The sequence below is a fragment of the Gastrolobium bilobum genome, unplaced genomic scaffold, assembly GCF_033153095.1.
Source record: "Gastrolobium bilobum isolate Gb01-03AN ecotype WA unplaced genomic scaffold, APGP_CSIRO_Gbil_v1 utg33132, whole genome shotgun sequence".
In the NCBI taxonomy this organism is placed as follows: Eukaryota; Viridiplantae; Streptophyta; class Magnoliopsida; order Fabales; family Fabaceae; genus Gastrolobium; species Gastrolobium bilobum.
Genome location: NW_026897088.1, coordinates 229,210 through 248,841, shown reverse-complemented (window position 1 = coordinate 248,841; position 19,632 = coordinate 229,210). Strand labels below are relative to the sequence as shown.

The 19,632-nt window shown below is 32.1% G+C and overlaps 2 protein-coding genes and 1 long non-coding RNA gene across 4 annotated transcripts; all 3 read left to right on the top strand.

Annotated features, from left to right (window-relative positions):
* Positions 1 to 2,129: 2,129 nt before the first annotated feature.
* LOC133304043 (uncharacterized) lies at positions 2,130 to 5,595 on the top strand. The gene is made up of 3 exons (XR_009750559.1): positions 2,130 to 2,257; positions 2,370 to 2,597; positions 5,074 to 5,595. It is a non-coding gene; the product is annotated as an uncharacterized LOC133304043 (long non-coding RNA).
* Positions 3,084 to 4,757, top strand: LOC133304040 (anthocyanidin 3-O-glucosyltransferase 7-like). Its single transcript, XM_061504010.1, has one exon. It carries the CDS (start codon positions 3,231 to 3,233, stop codon positions 4,578 to 4,580), a length of 1,350 nt encoding a protein of 449 aa, XP_061359994.1. The 5' UTR covers positions 3,084 to 3,230; the 3' UTR covers positions 4,581 to 4,757.
* Positions 5,596 to 9,849: 4,254 nt separating the features above from the next.
* LOC133304038 (anthocyanidin 3-O-glucosyltransferase 7-like) lies at positions 9,850 to 12,194 on the top strand. 2 transcript variants are annotated; one of them, XM_061504007.1, is made up of 2 exons: positions 9,850 to 11,261; positions 12,064 to 12,194. In XM_061504007.1, the coding sequence occupies exon 1, from the start codon at positions 9,905 to 9,907 to the stop codon at positions 11,252 to 11,254; it is 1,350 nt and encodes a 449-aa protein (XP_061359991.1). In that variant the 5' UTR covers positions 9,850 to 9,904; the 3' UTR covers positions 11,255 to 11,261; positions 12,064 to 12,194. The 2 variants fall into 2 exon arrangements, with proteins under 2 accessions (XP_061359991.1, XP_061359992.1); XM_061504008.1 differs by lacking the exon at positions 12,064 to 12,194 and having other exon boundaries at positions 9,850 to 10,921; positions 10,999 to 11,220.
* Positions 12,195 to 19,632: the final 7,438 nt, after the last annotated feature.

Sequence of the window (19,632 nt, the reverse complement as noted above, 5' to 3'; positions counted from 1 at the left end):
TTATGCGTCATATTGGTAGTTACTCTGTTATTGAAGCTTAGCCTTGGGCCATCCTGCAAGGTTTATTCTTCGCGTGAAACATGAATTTCACAAATTTGATTGTTGAGAGTGGTTCCATGGAAGCAATCTCCTCTATGGAATGCTATTATGCAGAGGGAGGAAATTCCTATTTGATTAGAAGGATTCATGATTGTCTCCGCAGCGGTGGGAAGTCAAGTTGGTATATGTCTGTCGAGAAGCAAACCAGGGAGCAGATTTAATGGTGAAACAAGGTCTTAATTGCACGCACCACAACCTTGTGTCTCTCAAGACCCCCCTATTCAAGCCTTTTCGTTGTTACAGGTTGATCGTCCTTGTATAATGCATATGCAGGTTGGACACAACTTGCAGATCTGCACTAGTAGCTAGTATAGTTTGTTTTATTTTGTTTTCTTAATATTTTATGTTTGTATATTAGAAGAGTAAGGATTGAAAGTGAAAGTTGTATGAGAGGATTTTATTGGATAAATATGAGTTAAAATCTTCTTATGATAATGTCAATAGTAAAAGAGCCAATTTTGACAAAATTTTGCTTGGGGGAATAAAAAAAAGCACAAGTGATTGTTTTGTTTGTATCAAGGTATCAAAATATCGTGTCATTATATTAAGTCTTTGACAGATACGAGACATAAATATTTAAGGATGATACAAGCTTCAATAAGGTGTCATCTTTGGCCATTTGTATTTCCAATAGTAACCATATTCATTTGACTGATCCTGTTATTATTAGTGGTCTTGTAGGACAATTGATTTTTTTTGCCAGCATTTGATACCATGTGTAGTTTTGAAGTTTGTCAAATGTCATGTTTGCTTCTTTTTATGACAGCTTTCATCCATATTACATGCAAGTGGTTGCAAGAGTAGTATATTTTGAAGGTAACTTGGGGAAAAACAACCTAATGAGAACTATTACAAGGACAATGTTGCAGATTTCAGGAGTTTAGTTTATTTTTTTTGGATCATTGTTCCATCTGTCACTTTTGGGAATATCAAATTAAATTGAACTGTTACTTGGGACTTGTATTATATACCCCATATTTGTACTCAAAACTTATTCAAAACATATATATCATTGTGCAGAAACTTGTTTGAGAGAGACTAGGAGGGTTACGATGATAGAATATTCAAGCGATTTAAAACACAAGTTAGCACAAGACACCACGCTCTTGATGTGCCTCCCATTGCCACACACTCTAGTAGAAGCATCCACGCTCTTCGACTGTGTGTATCTTCGAAGTCAAAACGGGAAAAAAGAGAATGAAAATCTATTTGAGAATAAGAATAACAATTTTAAAAAAAAGAAGATTGATGTTAAGTGAAAGTGAGGGAGAGGTGATCAACGACACAGTAACAATGACAAGAGAATGAGAATTTTTTTAGAAGAACATTAACAACTCTTTTAAGAGTGGCGCAGGAATGGGTTTTACGATTTTTATTTTTATCTTTTTTTATTTAGGTTTTGCAATTTTTTAGGAAAAAAGAAAACAACATAAGTATTGAAGGCATCACATGAGAGTAATGGAATTGGATGCCACTCTTAACAGATATGCCTAATTATTTAAATAATATTATTTAATTAGGTTAATTGTTTGAATTAGAAGTAGAAGGTGGTTTTTTAAAAAAGTGTTTAAGTACAAGGTGGTAAATTATAATTTAGCCCATTGTCTTTACTAAATTATTTGAAGTTTAAATAGGTTAGCCACTCTGTGAGGTGGTTAGTGCCCACATGTTTTAGACTTGGCTCGGTCTAACCTGTTTATTTAATAAAACAAGTCATATTTTTTAAAAAATAAATGTATTTAAAAATCAAGCAACATACTCATTTTATTTAAAATTATGTGGTTTATGTAAAATAATTGATTAACAGACATACTCTAAGAGGGCGTTTGGTACAGGAGAAATTTTTATTTGTCCGGGAATCTCAAATTTCAAAAATATAATTTTTACATTCAGTTTACGATAATATCCGAAAATTTAAAATTTAAAAAAATTCAGTTTCCCGGAAATCCTACAAAATACCGCATACCAAGCGGCCCCTAACGGTTAGATAATCCAAGGCAAAAGAGCCCCTGACCAATTAGAAACAAAAATAAATAGAAACATTGTTCCAATAAATGGAACCCACGGACCATATTCTTCGCCAATCTGAGTTTTGCTCACATCTCGAATGAATTCAAGGAGGACATATTCAAAGAAATTCTGACCGAAAGTGGGAATGGTTTGTGGACAGTATTTAGTACTAGTAAATATGGTTTTTTTTTTTTTTTGAATTTACTAGTTTTTTTTTTTTAAATTGTAATTGACAAAAACACCGTTATTCCTCAACTCAGCCCTCGCTACCACCGGTGCATCGGAGGTCAATTGGGAAGAGCGAGAAGGAAAGGTTTGGAGAGAGTGGAGGCATCGAAGCAGAGGCAAATGGTGGAGTTGGAGAAACAGAGGATGCAGTTTGCTAAGGATTTGGAGTACCACACGATGCACCTCTTCGCGGAAAATTTGAAACGTAGGTTCAGCTTCAGAAAATCAAACGCACAAACCGATCTTCCGGAACTGGCGAGGTTTTTCTGCAAGTTTATTCTTATTATCAGTGCATAGTATAATTTAACTGCTGCATGTTGTTTCTTGTGTTTTTCATCCTTTTCTTTTATGGCCCGGCTTAATTAATCCCTTAATTATAGAGTTACTAGTTAGATATAAGGGTCGTATAAGTAACATTGTATGATATATCTTATTTACACACATCTAAACTAATTACAGTTACATATGTGGCTCTTCGACATGAAAAGCCAGAATACAAGCTAATTTAAATTAGATATAATGGTCGAATAGTAATATTTTATTATTATTATTATTATTATTTATTTGATTCCCCCCATGAGCCATGAGGGCCACTAGTAAACTTTGGTATCAAAGGTTAATTCATTCCCTGAACGAGTACAAAGGATAAGGCCGAAAAAAAATAGGTTAGAACTCAGTCCTCCCTACAAAAACTGTACCCAAGATATGGTCCAAGTTTGAATGGTAACACAAACAGCAAATACTTCCGTAACAAACTAGCACAAGTAGATTCTCCAATTGCCACGAGGGGGAATGAATGATATCAGAGCAACATCTAATGTACAATATTCTTCTCATTTGGCTTCCACTGCTTTCATTGTTCTTTCTGCACTATCAGTGTCAGCTTGCCAACTATGTCAAACTCATTGGAAAACAAACATGTCGTAGTCATTGCTTTCCCATTTGGCAGTCACCCTATGCCTCTCTTAAACCTTGTCCTCAAACTCGCTCATGCTGCTCCTAAATGTTCATTCTCTTTCATTAGCACTGAGAAATCCAATGCAACCCTTTTCCCAAAACCTTACATCCCAAATAACATCAAGGCCTATAGCATAAATGATGGAATCCCAGAGGGCCACGTATTGGGTGGCCATCCAGTAGAACAAGTGTGTCTTTTTCTTAAGACTGGTCATGAGAACTTGCACAAGGGTATAGATTTGGCACTTGCAGAGACAAAGCGGAGAGTCACTTGCATCATTTCCGATGCTTTTGTAACCTCTTCTCTCATTGTGGCTCAGACCCTAAATGTTCCTTGGGTTCCAGTTTGGTTTCCCATGTCATGCTCGCTTTCTCTCTATTTTTACATTGACTTGATACGCGAGCAGTGTGCAAATAGTGCTGGAAATAGAAACTTTAATTTCCTTCCTGGTTTGTCTAAGATGCGTGCTGAAGATATGCCACTGGATATACTCTACGTTGGTGAGGAGGAGACAGTATTTTCAAGGACACTAGTTTCGCTGGGTAGAGTGCTACCTCAAGCTAAGGCAGTAGTTATCAATTTCTTTTTGGAATTAGAACCACCCGAGTTTGTTCAGGACATGAGGTCCAAGTTACAATCTATGCTTTATGTTGTTCCACTTCCTTCCCCGCTATTGCCATCATCCGACACAGATACAAATGGATGCTTGTCATGGTTGGACAAGCAGAAGGTTAGATCAGTGGCATATGTTTGCTTTGGGACAGTGGTGACACCACCTCCACATGAGATTAATGCAGTGGCAGAGGCATTGGAAGATAGTGGCTTTTCATTTCTGTGGTCTCTCAAGGAACATCAAATGGGTCTTTTGCCAAATGGATTTCTTGAGAGGACTAACATGCGTGGGAAAATAGTGTCTTGGGCTCCTCAATCTCAAGTTTTAGCTCATGAATCGGTAGGAGTTTTTGTGACTCATTGTGGGTGTAATTCTGTGACTGAGAGTATTTGCAATGGGGTGCCTATGATTTGCAGGCCATTCTTTGGAGATCAAGGGACAGCTGCGAGAATGATCCAGGATGTTTGGGAGTTTGGGGTGATAATAGAAGGTAGGAAGTTCAACAAAAGTGGATTGATTAAAAGCTTGAATCTGATCCAGGTGCAGGAAGAGGGGAAGAAAATTAGAGACAATGCCCTTAAGGTGAAGAAGACATTGCAAGATGCAGCAAGGCCAGAAGGGCAAGCAGCACAGGATTTCATGACTTTGGTGGATGTAATTTCTGAATCTTAAGGATGGGGGAAGTTAGCAATAGCTAGCCTCAGTAATTTGAGTTTGTTACATTCACCCAATAAATTATAAAATTGAGTAGCTTTCATATATTGTTATTACTAAATTATTAGAAGTTTAAATAGGCTAGCCGGTCTATGATGCGGTTAGTGCCTGACATGCCTTAGATTTGGCTTGGTGTAACTGTAACTTGTCATCACTCATCGCTTAAATTTAAAAGTGAATTTATTTAAAAGTCAGGTACCTAACCTTCTTTATTTACAATTATATCATATAATTTAGATAAAATAATAAATTATTATATGATTCATGTAAAATAATTATATCAACAGTTCTACTCTTATTTCACATAATCTAGAAATTTGCATACATCAAGGTGATTTGGTTTGAGTATTGGATAATCTATTTTCTGTGTTTTTAGCTTAATAGATTATGTAGGTTTAGCGGTAGGAGGTTTATTATTATTTTTTGGTCAAATCTATAATTTAACTTGCAGGACTAATAAGCTATATCAATCTCAAAGATATTGTACGACTTAGGCAAATGGTGGAGTTGGACAAACAGGGGATGCCGTTTGCTAAGGATTTGGAGTACCATAGGATGCAGATCTTCATGGAAACGCAGGTTCAGCTGCAAAAAATCAAACGCACCAAGTGATCTTACGAAACTGGTGAGGTTTTTTGCAAGTCTATTTACTATTATCAGCGCATAGTATAATTTTAACTATTGTATGTTGTTTATGTGGTAAAATTGTTCTTTCATGAGTGAAAGGTTGTTCGAATTTAGAAAATAATGTCTTTGCAATTATGCGATAAGACTGCGTACAAGAATTTTCTCCACCCCATGCTCGCTAGTCGACTTTAACGGGGAATGATTTGGTTTTGGTATGTTGTTTCCTGTGTTTTTCATCCTTTGCTGTTGTTGGGTTATTGGTTAAATTTTTATTTTGTATAAAATTATTCTTGGGTGGAAGAATATAGGAGAATTGTAAGAAACTAAGAATATAGGAGAATTATTGTTTCACAGCTTTTGCTCTTAATTATTTTATTTTCGCACATAGAGCAATTTTGTCAAACAGCGTAATCGAAGAAAAATATTTTTGATTCAGAAGTAAGTGTCTCGTGATACTTTCTTTCGTTTACATATATCTCAATCAAACATGCTTTGAGCTTCAGAGAAGGCCTCACTTATTATTTATAATTAAGATGATAAAATTTCTTCCATCATCATTACTATCTGTTAATCTTTGTAAAATTAGATATAAGAGTTCTAACTAGAGATGACGAAATGGAAAACTTGATAGGCAAATCCATTTAACCCGCCGTGAACGGAGGTTGAGTTGAAATTCCCAAGCTTGAACTCGCCGTGGGGGTGGGGGTTTGACCCATCAGGTCAAGTTTTTTAAGTATCTAGTGGTATTTTATTTGTTATGTTAAGCTTTTATGATATTTAAAATTTTATATTAATATTATTCTATAAAGATAAAAAAGAAAATATTTTATTTATGGTAAATATTATATATATAATATTTATACAAGTTTTATTTCTCATCCCATCCGTTGATGGATGAAAATCAATGATTATCATTTATAATATAATTAATTAGTATGACTTCCTAAATTATAACTATTAAATAAGATTAAAATATAGAGCAAGACTTGTAAAGTCAAAATATTTCTTGATATATATATATATATATATATATATATATATATGAGCAATGTTTTTCTCATGCTATTGGAGAGGAGGAAATCTCCTACACACTCAAATTTATGGTGGGCCCACACATAAAAAATAAAGAAAACAAAAAAAATTATTGCATGCAAAACGAACTCTTACTAACATGAGAAGAGAGCTCTCCTACAACATAAGAATTCTTTTTCCCTATATATATATATAGGGTTTTATAATTCTCATTTAACATGAGAATTCAAATTTTCGTATACACCCTTCGATTTCCGTACTGACATGGGTCCTACATATAATTTTTTCTAACACCTGGGTCCCACATGTTTTTTATCTCTACAACATGAGAATTGAATTCTCATTTAACATGAGAAAATCAATCCCCATATATATGAAACCAAAATAAATTTGACTTTATTTTCTTTCTCTCTTCTCCTGAAAATAGACCCTATCTACATAAATGATTTAGTAAGAAATAATATTTATCTCCAATTACATAAGAAAATTATTACCCTATTTAAATATAGACCAACCTGCGACTCCGTATTTTGGCGGGTTAGCATAGAGTCGGATCGGATCAACCCTCTTTACAAGATTATTTTTGATTCATTTGTGTCATCATCTTTTTGCTGTTTCTTCTTAGAAATAGGGAGGGAAAAAAGAAGAGAATTTTTTTTTTTTTTTTGTGTGTGTGGATAAAACTGGAAAAAAAATTTGTGCTTGTGAGAAGAAACACTCAAGTATTCAATGGTTTGGATCATATTAAATTTTCTCCCTCTTTGCAATTTATAGTCGTAAATAATATTATATGATATATCTTACTTACAGACATCTAAACTAAAGAAAAAATATCTAAAATTGTATCATTTTAAGTGAAAAAATAAATAAATAACGAGAGTGAGAGTAAATAAAAAAAAATAAAGATGTGGATTGTTGGTAGTGTAGATCCGAAGATCAAGATCTTTTTCAATGAACGGTTTGTTTAGATTCTTTATTTATTCTATTTCTAATTTCTTGAACAAGTAATTAAATCAGTAAAACAAAATACACTTAGCTTAAATTGAGATTAAAAAATAATAATCAGAATATGAAATCAACAAGTACAAAGTATTCAAACAGTTTAGAATCAAGATTAAAACTCTAGAATTTTGATTTCAATGACTTTTCCTTAAAAGTTGCATGTCTGCGTTTTAACTGTTATAGCAATTATCTTGATAGAACTTGATTTTTGTGGAACTTCACTTAATTTTTCCAAACCTAGTTTTGAAAATAATTCAAATTAATCCCTTAATCTTGAATCAGTTCATTGATGATGTGTAATCAATTTCTACCCCAGATTATCCCTAATCTTCGAGTGATTAATTAATAAAATTCATAAACTCAAATTTTCCAATTCAAGTTCATGCAAGAAATGTTAAAGTCCATTCCCATGGAACTCAAACCAGAAAGTTTTATTAATCAAGCATTAAGAATATGCACAACCAGTCAAATTATTTAAGGGAAAAAAGTATCTAATGTTACTTTAGATAACTTTATCTAATGTTCATCAAAACGACGTCGTTTTATGGTTGAAAAATTTAAAAATTAGAATGATAAAGACTATTATAACCCTGAAATAAACTAAAATTACAAAAATACCATGAAACGACGTCGTTTCGGTGAACATTAGATATAGTTATCTAAAGTAACTTTAGAAAACACAAACCCATTATTTAATGGGTACTTATCATTTTCTTCAGAATTCTAGAAAGAAAATTAGCAATGCATGTTAAAAGAAAATCATAATTAAAAGAAACATGTTCATTGCTCTCTAAAATCAGAAAACATAAGGTAAAAGTGAAGATTTACATACCATTAAGTTGATCTACAAAGTGCAAATAATGAAAATCTACTCAGAGTTACACAAAGCTTGAAATCGGCTTGCTGTTGGACTCCTCCAAGAATCGAGTTCTTGCATGTGCTTAATACCAAAACTAGAGCTTGGAGAAACTAGAGAATTGGAAACTTGTAAAAAAATAAACTTGTAAAACTGGAACAATTAAAACTAAAACTAACTCTTATGACTTTAGCCAAAAATTCCTATTTAACACGTTGAACACACAAAATCCTTTCTAGCTTGTTGTCCATCCAATTCTGAATTCCATCCAACAATTCACAACTCGCCACATCAACTCCTCTCTCACAATCCCGTTATCTTGTGATTAAATGGCAAAAGAATTTATCAAATTATTTACAAAATTGCCATTGTCAGCCCAAATTTCGTAGTAGATCTATTTTACACATTTTTTGAGCCTTTTTACTTGCATTTTAATCTATTCAGCTCAATTACAACATAAAATAAATTGCTAAGTTAGGTGAAAATTACAACCAATATGGATCACATCTTTTTGTAAGAACAAAATAATACAAATTATATCATTTAAAAAGAAAAACACTTTTCCCCTAAATTAATTACCACTGCATTATAAGTTTACATCAGAAGAACATCGACTAAAGTGCCACTTTTTAGCAAATTTTTTTATCTAAATGCCACATGAACAGTATTTTTAACCAGACTGTCACGTGATGTAATTCGCTAAGACTGGTAGCGAATTACGTTCGCCAATAATTTGGTGACATGTGACATATTTTTGTAGAAAAATATGACTGGACGTAATTCGCTACTAGTGGTAGCGAATTTGGTATGCAATATGACCACGTGTCGTGAAATAATTGGTGAATATAATTCGTTATCAGTCGTAACGAATTACATCACGTGGTAGTCTGATAAAAAGTATTATTTGTATGATATTTTGGTAAAAAATTTGTCAACCAGTGACACTGTAATCACTGTTCCGTTTACATCTGTGGCTCGTGTGATTGAATTTGATATGTGGTACACAGAAGGCCAGGTTTATGCTTTGTAAGCCTCGTATCTTCCTGAAAAATAAAATAAAATAAAGCAGCAATATTCCTCGTGCCACAAACAATCGTACCGTCCGGACAAGTGAGATGCTACTCAAGATAGAGAGCATCATCCAGCTCTACCTACTCTTGTACCTTCATGGGGCGTTTGGAAAAATTTGATTCGCGAAACTGACATTGATAATTCTATTTATTTATATTTAATAAAAGAATTGTTACAAATATTTTTCAGAAAAATCAGATTCTCACGAAAATATGTTTTGAAGCTTTATGAATCAAAATGTTATCCAAGGTAATATTTTTGGATTTTCATAATATAGAAAAAATTTATATTACTTTTTTAATAGTATTTTTGATTATATTTTAGCTTATTAAATAGTTTTAATTATTATTATCAAAAAAATTATTTTTCCAAAATATTCCTATTAATCATAATTTTCAGACATAAAAAGATTTTTTTCTCTACTAAATATCTCCTAAATTCCACCGTTTTTTCTGCTTTTGATAAAGGACTACCCTATCCTCCTAATCCTTGGAGATTAATAATGAGACACATTAAAACTGCAGCTAGATATGTACTCTCACAATTAATTAGTGACATGTGAAAAAGAAAAAGAAAAAGTACCAAATTATAAGGTCATTCGTTCGGCCATTCCCAACACCACCCCAACCCACATTTGCTTCCCGTCCACTGCTTTCGTTGTTCTTTCTCCAGTCTCATTCTCGGCTTGCCAACTATGTCAAACTCATCGGAAAACAAACATGTTGCAATCATTGCTTTCCCCTTTGGCAGTCACCTTATGCCTCTCTTAAACCTTGTCCTCAAACTCGCTCGTGCTGCTCCTAACTGTTCATTCTCTTTCATTGGCACTGGAAAATCCAATGCAATCCTTTTCCCAAAACCTTACATCCCAAACAACATCAAGGCCTATAGTGTAAGTGATGGAATCCCAGATGGCCACGTGCTGGGTAGTCGTCCCACAGAAAAGTTGAACCTTTTTCTTAAGACTGGTCCTGAGAACTTGCACAAGGGTATTGAATTGGCAGTTGCAGAGACAAAGCAGAGAGTCACTTGTATTATTTCTGATGCTTTTGTAACCTCTTCTCTCGTTGTTGCTCAGACCCTAAATGTTCCTTGGGTTCCAGTTTGGCTTCCCATGTCATGCTCACTTTCTCTCTATTTTTACATTGACTTGTTACGCGAGCAGTGTGCAAATAGTGCTGGAGATAGAACCTTTGATTTCCTTCCTGGTTTGTCTAAGATGCGTGCTGAAGATATGCCACTGGATATACTCTACGTTGGTGAGGAGGTGACACTATTTTCAAGGACACTAGCTTCACTTGGTAAAGTGTTACCTCAAGCTAAGGCAGTAGTTATCAATTTCTTTATGGAATTAGACCCACCCTTGTTCGTTAAGGACATGAAATCCAAGTTGAATTCTATGCTTTATGTTGTTCCACTTCCTTCCCAACTATTGCCACCATCCGACACAGATGCAAATGGATGCTTGTCATGGTTGGACAAGCAGAATGCTAGATCCGTGGCATATGTTTGCTTTGGAACAGTGGTGGCACCAACTCCACATGAGCTTGTGGCAGTGGCAGAGGCATTGGAAGAAAGTGGCTTTTCATTTCTGTGGTCTCTCAAGGAAAATCAAATGGGTCTTTTGCCAAATGGGTTCCTTGAGAGGACCAGCATGCGTGGGAAAATAGTGTCTTGGGCTCCTCAAACTCAAGTTTTAGCTCATGAATCGGTAGGAGTTTTTGTGACTCATTGTGGGTGTAATTCTGTGACTGAGAGTATTTGCAATGGGGTGCCTATGATTTGCAGGCCATTCTTTGGAGATCAAGGGACAAGTGCAAGAATGATAGAGGATGTTTGGGAGATTGGGGTCATAATAGAAGGTAGGGTCTTCAGCAAAAGTGGATTGCTTAAAAGCTTGAATCTGATTCTGGTGCAGGATGAGGGGAAGAAGATTAGAGACAATGCGGTTAAGGTGAAGAGCATTGTGCAAGATGCAGCAAGGCCAGAAGAGCAAGCAGCACAGGATTTCAAGACTTTGTTGGAAGTAATTTCGGAATCTTAAGGATGTGGTTAGTACTAACTAGCCTCGTAAAATTTGAGTTGCATTACATTTTCCAAGTAAATGAAAATTTGACTTAGACGTTTAATTGCATTAGTCAGTAATGTAATATCTCATGTTTAAGGTACCCGTAATTTAGCCTGAAAGATGGCAATTCCTATTATCAATTGCAAAGACTACATTCCATTTTGTATTCTCTCTTTTTTGTTTTATTTTTCGTTTTATTGTCTATGGCTGTTTTCCAAACTTTACCATACACTCGTTTTTGAAATTTTGTCTATAATAATATCCACTGGGTAACAGGCGGATATTTCCATGTATTAAAAACTTGCCGTATTCATTATCCAAAAAAGAAAGAGAGAAAAACTTGTAGTATTTTTTTTCTTCTTCTTTTTTATGTTTATTTTTTAAATTGGCTAAATTTGCATTTTCTATATAGTTATTCAAGGTGTAAGTATACCGGAGAATTATTGGATGTGCATAACAATGTTTATAGAATTTTTTTTGTTTGAGGAAAATAGTCCAAAAGATCATTTGATAAGAGCGATTTATTTTTCTGTTTCAGATAATAAATTAGTTGTCTGTGAAATTACATTGATATGATTAAGAATTTTTTTTTTTTGCTCTTTTTTTTAAGAATTAAATTGATATAAAAATAAGTTTTGTTATATATATATATTCTCCCCAAAAACTCTTCCTAAATACAAAATTATAAATAATTATTTCTTTTAGAAACAGTACCATAGAATAAAAAACTTGTCATCCACATTCGATTATATCACTGCTTTGACTCAATAATTTTATTATGACAGGTTGGGCAATTCTTGTATGGGTTATATTTATCTCATTTAATATGAGATAACTCATTTTCCTACACACACATAACAAATGTGGGTCTCATTTTTTTTTTCTCTTTCCAATCATTTGTGGGTCCCTCTTATTACTTTGTTTCATTAATATAAAGTAACTTATCTACATCAACATAAGAAAAATATTTTCCTTCTTGTATACGGCGTAATCGAAGAAAAATATTTTTGATTCTAATGCAAGTGTTTCGTAATACTTTCTATTGTTTACATGTATATCTCAACCAACCAATCATGGTATAAGCTTTAGATAATACTTTCTATTTTTGATTAATTGGGACTTTAAATTTTTCAAGGGAAAAATATTTGTTCTTTTAAATGACATAATTAATTATGTCATTTCACTCTCACAAAGAGGTGAGATTCACATTTTTTTTTGTCTACTCTCTTTCCTCATTTATCTATCTCTTTCTCTCACTTAAAATGACACATCTTTCCATTCTTTAAAATGATACATATTTTTTCCTATTACTAATTGTGTAAAATTAGATATATGGGTCGCATAAGTAAATATTACATCATATATCTTGCACTCATTTAAACTAAGTACCATAATTTATGTTGCAGTGATAGTCACCATGTACATATGATATGATACTTTGACACGTTAATATTAAAAATATATTAGATTTTGACATGTTAAAATACGTTTTGATATTATATAATATTTTTAATTTATGTGGTATATATAATATTTAATATTTAATAATTTAACAAAAAAAATGAAGCTAAACTTATAATATTCATTAATTTTGTAAATAAACATAAGATATATCGTATATTTATATTAAACTTAATAGAATGGTAATCGTAATCTAACGAATTTAGTAGTTGAAACTAAAAATACAACACAACGTAATCTTCAAATTATTTTTTAAATTTCTACAACGCATGTTAAAGTGTGAGAAAATATCATAATATCAAAAACAACACATCAGATATTTTAAAATATTAGTGCAACTTAGACCATAGCAATATACGATAGCATCTGTGGCTCCTATAATTGAATTTGATTTATACGGTGCCGAAAGGGCCATGTTACATCGTAAGCCACGAAACTTAAAAAAAAAAAAAAAAAAAAACATGATATACTTATCACCAAAAAAATAATCAACTTAATTATCGTTGATTTCTTTTAATATAACGGTTATAATTTATTAAAAATAATAATTAATTAATAAATACGACCTAATAATTTTCAATAAATTATAACCATTAGATTGACAGAAATCAATGATAATTAAGTTAATTGTAAATGTTATAAACTTTTTTAATCATAAATATATTTTTTTCGCTTACCAAAAAAAAAAATATATATATCTTTTCCCATAAAAAAATAAAAAAATCAATATTCAATGTCGAACTAATATTCGTATGACAAGTAGGTGCAGCAGTTAACAGTGGAGAAATAAACTTCCTCACGTAATGTGGCCCCTCTAATTGACTTGCATCGTACATAGAGAGGGACATGTTACCTTGCAAGCCAGGTATATTCTTGAGAAAACAATAAAATATATTCAATGTCCAACAAACGATCATAACTATATAGTCCTATTCCCACGACAAGTAGGTGAAGCATTTTTTTTTTTCTACACTAGCAAAGAGAAGCATTTAACTGTGAAAAAAGAAACTTTATCATGTAATGGCACCTATAACGCCCCAATTTAAAATTGGTTTGTTAACAATAAACATTCTAAATGATATATAAAGTACTCCATACTTAAATAAAATAGCGGAAAACTTAAATAAAGTATCACTATTACGCCACGTAACAAGATAACTTAACTTATTTTATCAAATTTTATAAATTATACAGTCTCATACATGTACAGAAATCTTACTTGAATCCATGTGACCATAACACTACTAGAAAAAACATGTATAGCGAGGGAATTGTTATGAAAATTCTGTCGCTAATTTCTTTATCGCTACTACTTTCCGTCGCAAATTCCCTCGCAAATGATTTTGCGAGTGAATTTGTGATGAAAAGTAGTAACGAGGATGGAATTAGCGACGGAATTTTCATAGCAATTCCCTCGCTATACAAGTTTTTTCTAGTACTAATGGTCAATGACTATCCGAATGTGATAACTAGCACCACTCCATATAGAGTCTCACTGATAGCATAACAGTTGTAATCTGGACAACTAGGGGTAAAATCCCATAATTAAACTTGATACTTGATATATAAAAAATCATATTTAATATACCTAAACTAAAGTATGGCTCTATACCCTTCAAATAACATATGACATGTACAATACATAAATGCAGATTTCATGTCTCTAAAATATACAAATAAACATAGGCAAACACATGCCTCTCAAAATAGATAATGACGGTAAATATGCATAATCATAACATCTCATGCTCACAAAATACGATATATAGTTATTCTCAAAATACTAAACTAAATAAATGCTCCAACTGGATCCTCTAACCACCCTACACATGCCTCTTACCCTGAGAGGATTTCCCTGCTACTAGAGTACCTGAAATATATCCCCATAACGCGGGGTGAGAATGAATCTCAATAAACTATGGGTTTATGGAGCAGTCTTCACCCATGAGTTCACTTCTTGCATGAAAGTCAGATACAAAAATATAGATAACAACATGTATTCCTGCAACTCATCACACAACTTGTAATCTTGTAACCATTACACTAACTTGTAATGTTGTAAACTTGTAACTTGGCATGCAACTTCTAAACTTGTAACTTGGATACTTTCGAAGCTTGATCCCTTCTATAAAATACCAACTTGTGATTTTTCTATGGCCATGAACCTTGAAACAAACCAATCATGTAACTTGAAACAGACAATTCACATCAAAACATTTTGTATACTTGTCTACTTGAATAAAACACATCACATCACAACATGTACTTGTATACTTGAAATAAACACATCAAATCACAACATGTACTTGTCCTAAATGAATGCAACTATATTAAGTTCTCACATTCATCATAGATTATATATATCAAAACCATAATCTAATGGACCGTGGTGGAACAACAAAGACTGAGAAAACTACTAAAAGCTTACCTGACCAAAAGCTTTCCTTGAAAATAAATTTGAAATACTACTAGCCTATACTCGCAACTTGATCTTCCTGTTGAACCATAAGTTCCCAAGCTTACATATTTGAAGTTTTGATGATTACAAAGCACCAACAAGCTCAATATAGATGTATAAGTTAGAAGGCAGTGCAGCAAGTTTCCATTGGCACTAGAAGACCAAGGCAACATGCAAAAGTGAAGAAGTAATCCAAATGTGCAAAGTCAACACCAAAGTCAAAGTTTCAAGATAAGAAAGAACCTAGAAGACTCAAAGGATGAAGACACTTGAAGATAATTGAAAACTTGTATTTTGATTATGTGTCATGTACTTTTAGAGTCTTAGGTTGTATGAAGTTGAGTTTATTGAGTCTTTATCTCTCTAGATTGCATTTATAAGCATAAACTCTTACATACAAGTCTCACACACATGGAACACTATTATATTGATGCTAGAAACATGCATTCATGTGTGAAAAGCGTGAGAGAATCAATTAGAAATAATTTGGATCAAATTCAGATTTTTTTTGGGTTGTTGTCATCAAATATCCGGATATGAATTTTGTGTATGCGGATATGGAATATCCGAATATCAAAACCCAGAATATCCGGATACGGAGACACACATATCTGGATATTTGTCGAAAATTACTTAATTATTTTTTAAATCAAAATCAAATCTTTTTATATTTTTTCTAAACCGACTTGGGTTGTTATAAAATCATGCTTTAGGGTTCAAAAGCATAAGATAGCGTATTATTACATGCATTAGATTCAGAATTACCCAATATCAAGGATTATGCTTAAATTTGATTTCTAGAGAAAGAATGCTCATTAATCTTCTTCTTCTATTTTTCTTCTTTTGATTTTCTGTGTAAGTCTAGACGTAGAGAGGTACTCTACAGGTTCTAGTACAGATTGAGTGGTTGGTTTGTATTCAATTGGAGTGATTATAGGGTTTAGGTTAAAAGTGATCAAAAAGTTGGTTACATTCTTATAAAATTCCAATTGTGATTAAGTTTATGGTACAAGTGGAGTAATCCTACAGTTTAGGTTAAGGGTGATCAATGGGTTGATCACTGTCTTGTAAAATTTCTCTTATAAAACGGTTTCTTCAAGCACCGGCTGAAAGCTTGATGATAGTGGAACAATCGATGGCAGTCTAGATGTTGCTCTCAAGTGGTAGAGAGTGAAACAGGATAAATCTCGGTGTTATCTTTTCTTTCCTTACCTTTTTACTTTTCGCTGCATTTAACTTTCTTTGATTCAGTATTCTTGATGATATGAATTTGTTTTTAGGGTTTGGAAATTTTTATTAATAGTTTAAAATCTCTCTTGCATTGTTACACCTCAAATTCTAACAATTTATAATAACATAATTAAATTCAATAATTTTATAAGTTCAAAATAATCAAATTTGGGAAGTGTTACAGCCGCACTTGTACTATGGACAGGTGCAAGGCTAAATTTATTACATTAAAATAAACCAAAGACTAAAGTTTAAATAAAGGAAATATGTCTTATGCATTTATTTAAATCTCATAAAATTTCTAAACTTAAAAACTAGCTAGAAATATCCGAGTCGGGATCCTCACTGCCCACTGCTAGCCCAATCCTTTAGAACTTGTTTCACTGAAAGTTTGCTCCCCCGTGAAGGATCATTGCAGTCAAACAAATACAAAAGTCAGCGGAGCTAGTAATCTTAATCAAAAACAAATATATAACTTAATATAAAATATAAAATCAAATCACAACAGACTCAAATAACAATTCAATAATCATCATATATATAGAATTAAATCTATTATTATAAATTATCTTTATTAAAAAAATTAGTAGAAGAGAACCATGGTAGACCCGGGGAACCCTGCCAGTCTACCCTGTGACCCGGGAAACCCTGCCAGTCACAAACAAATCACATTGGCCATAATCAATTCACATCTTCCTAGTGTGCACACCTCTTTCCAAAGTTGCTACTAGTACCCCGGAAAATAACCATTGTTGCCAGATACCACTTTGGGAAGAACGGATACAATCTTTTTCACATCAATTTTACATCGGAGGCATAAAGCCCAAAAGTTGTGTTCATCACTTTGGAAGGTACCATCCCAAAGCTATCCTCCCACCATTAATTTATTACAATCACACACAATCAGGAAAAATTCAATCTTGTCTAAATTACCATATTTGGAATATTTATTCTTTAAGTATTCTCATTGTTGCTCAAGAGCATCATAATTTTTCAAATATCTATAATTTTCCAACATCTATCAAAATTAAGGTCCAAATCATATCAATGATACATCATCATAATTTTCCAAAATCTATCATATCAATTATCCTTCATCACAGTTTTTCCAATTTATTCAACAATAACATAACTGAAAATCCAACATCTATCACAGAAAGTCCAAATCCACTCATCATACCAATTATCATAGTTATTAATAATAAATATTCAAATTCAATCATAAAACACATATTTAGAAAGTTTTTCTTAAAGAGTATTATAATTTCATAATTATTCAATAAGATCCATATATTCAACATGAATTTTATATCATATATTGCACATAATTATAATTTCTAAAATAATAAAATTTTTCAAAAATATTCTAATTATCACATATAGTAATTTAAATTTTTTTAAAAAATATCTATATATATAAAAAATATTCATACAAAAATACTAAGAACATCTAGGGATTAAGATTACCTGGTCTCCCTTTTCGCTAACTTCTAGAAGAGAATAATTTGGAGCAGAGAACCGGTTGATAATCAGAAAATACAAAAATTGAAAATAATTAAAATAAACTTTTTGAGTGAGAAAAGAGATTAGTAGAGAAATATTGAAGAGTGAATTGGTTTGGTTAGGCTAGGCCTCTATTTATAGTTGAAGTTTTGGGCTCAGATATGGGTTTCGTGCATTTATTTCCTTATTCTTCATTGATGTATCTGGCTCAGATTTTGGCTTTATACACTCTTTTGTTCTTAATTTCTTTATGACTCAGAATACAGCTAACTTATTTCCTAACTTAACGCTGACTCATGATTGACTCATCATATCTAATCAAATTACTAATCAAACATTAATACATAAATCATCAATCAATTAATAAATCAATTAATCATAATTTATCATCTAATATATATGTATATATACATATATATATATATTAATATTATTTTATTATTAATAACCTAGAGTATTACAAAGTATCAAAATTATTTTTCCAATAGCACTCATATCGCACATATATTGCACAAAATAATTTTATCAAAGGTAAAATTAATATTATACTTTGTTATCTATCACCATAAAATTTATATATATATATATATATATATATATATATTATTACTACTAATTTATAGTTTATTATTATTATTATTATTATTATTATTATTATTATTATGTTATTAATAAAAATATAGGGTATTACATGCATGCTTTCTTGAAAAAGGAATTTTTGATTTTCTTTGTTATTTGCGAAAAAGTTGAAAACACAATTCACCCCCTCTTGTGTTGTTATTTAGCTATTCTTTTTTTTTACAATTGGCCTCAGAGCTTAGGTTATATATTTTAGGTTTAACCACCTAGAGATAAAGATCCATAAATAATGGCTAGTTTTAATAATGATTTGCCTCAAGAGGGTAGTTCAACCAATAGGTCACCTTATTTCAATGGAATCGATTATCCTTATCGGAAATCAATAGTGCAAATCTTTTTAGAGTTGGTTGATCTTAGGGTTTGGACAAATGTTGAGGAAGGCTATGATTTTCCTACTAATTTGGTTGATGATGGTAATAAGGTTCCTAAAAAGATTAAAGACTTTAGTGAGCAAGAACTTAAGGAAGCCCAATGGAATGCTAAAGCCAAAAATCTCATAACTAATGCTACAGGTAGAGATGAGTACTTTAGGATTTTATTTTGTAAAATCGCTAAAGAGATGTGGAAAGTCTTAGAACTCACACATAAGGGTACTAATGAAGTCAAGAGGTCTAAATAAAATCTCTAACTAGAGAATATGAAACTTTTGAAATGCTTGATGATGAGAGTGTTTATCATTTGTATAACACCTCACATTTCTAAAACATATATTAATATATTAAATGTGGATTAAAGGGTAGAATTAGTGAAAATCCTAAAATTAGAGTCAAAATAAAAAGGAAGGGTAAAACGGTAATTAGCCAAACACGTAACCCTAGGAAGGTAAAATTGAGTAGGAGGTCTCAAATGGGAAAACTAATCCTGGAAATAGGTTCAGAACGAAAAATTGAGTGGTTAGGCCAGTTTCGGAAAATTTGGTAAATAGTGTTTTTTTTTTTTTTTGTAAATTGTGAATAGTGTTTTTACCGAGTAAAAATACCGCGGTACAGTTGCACCATAAAGCGTTCCAATTGAATTTTGAGCTCTAGGTTTGGATATAAGTTATAAATGGTATATAGGACTA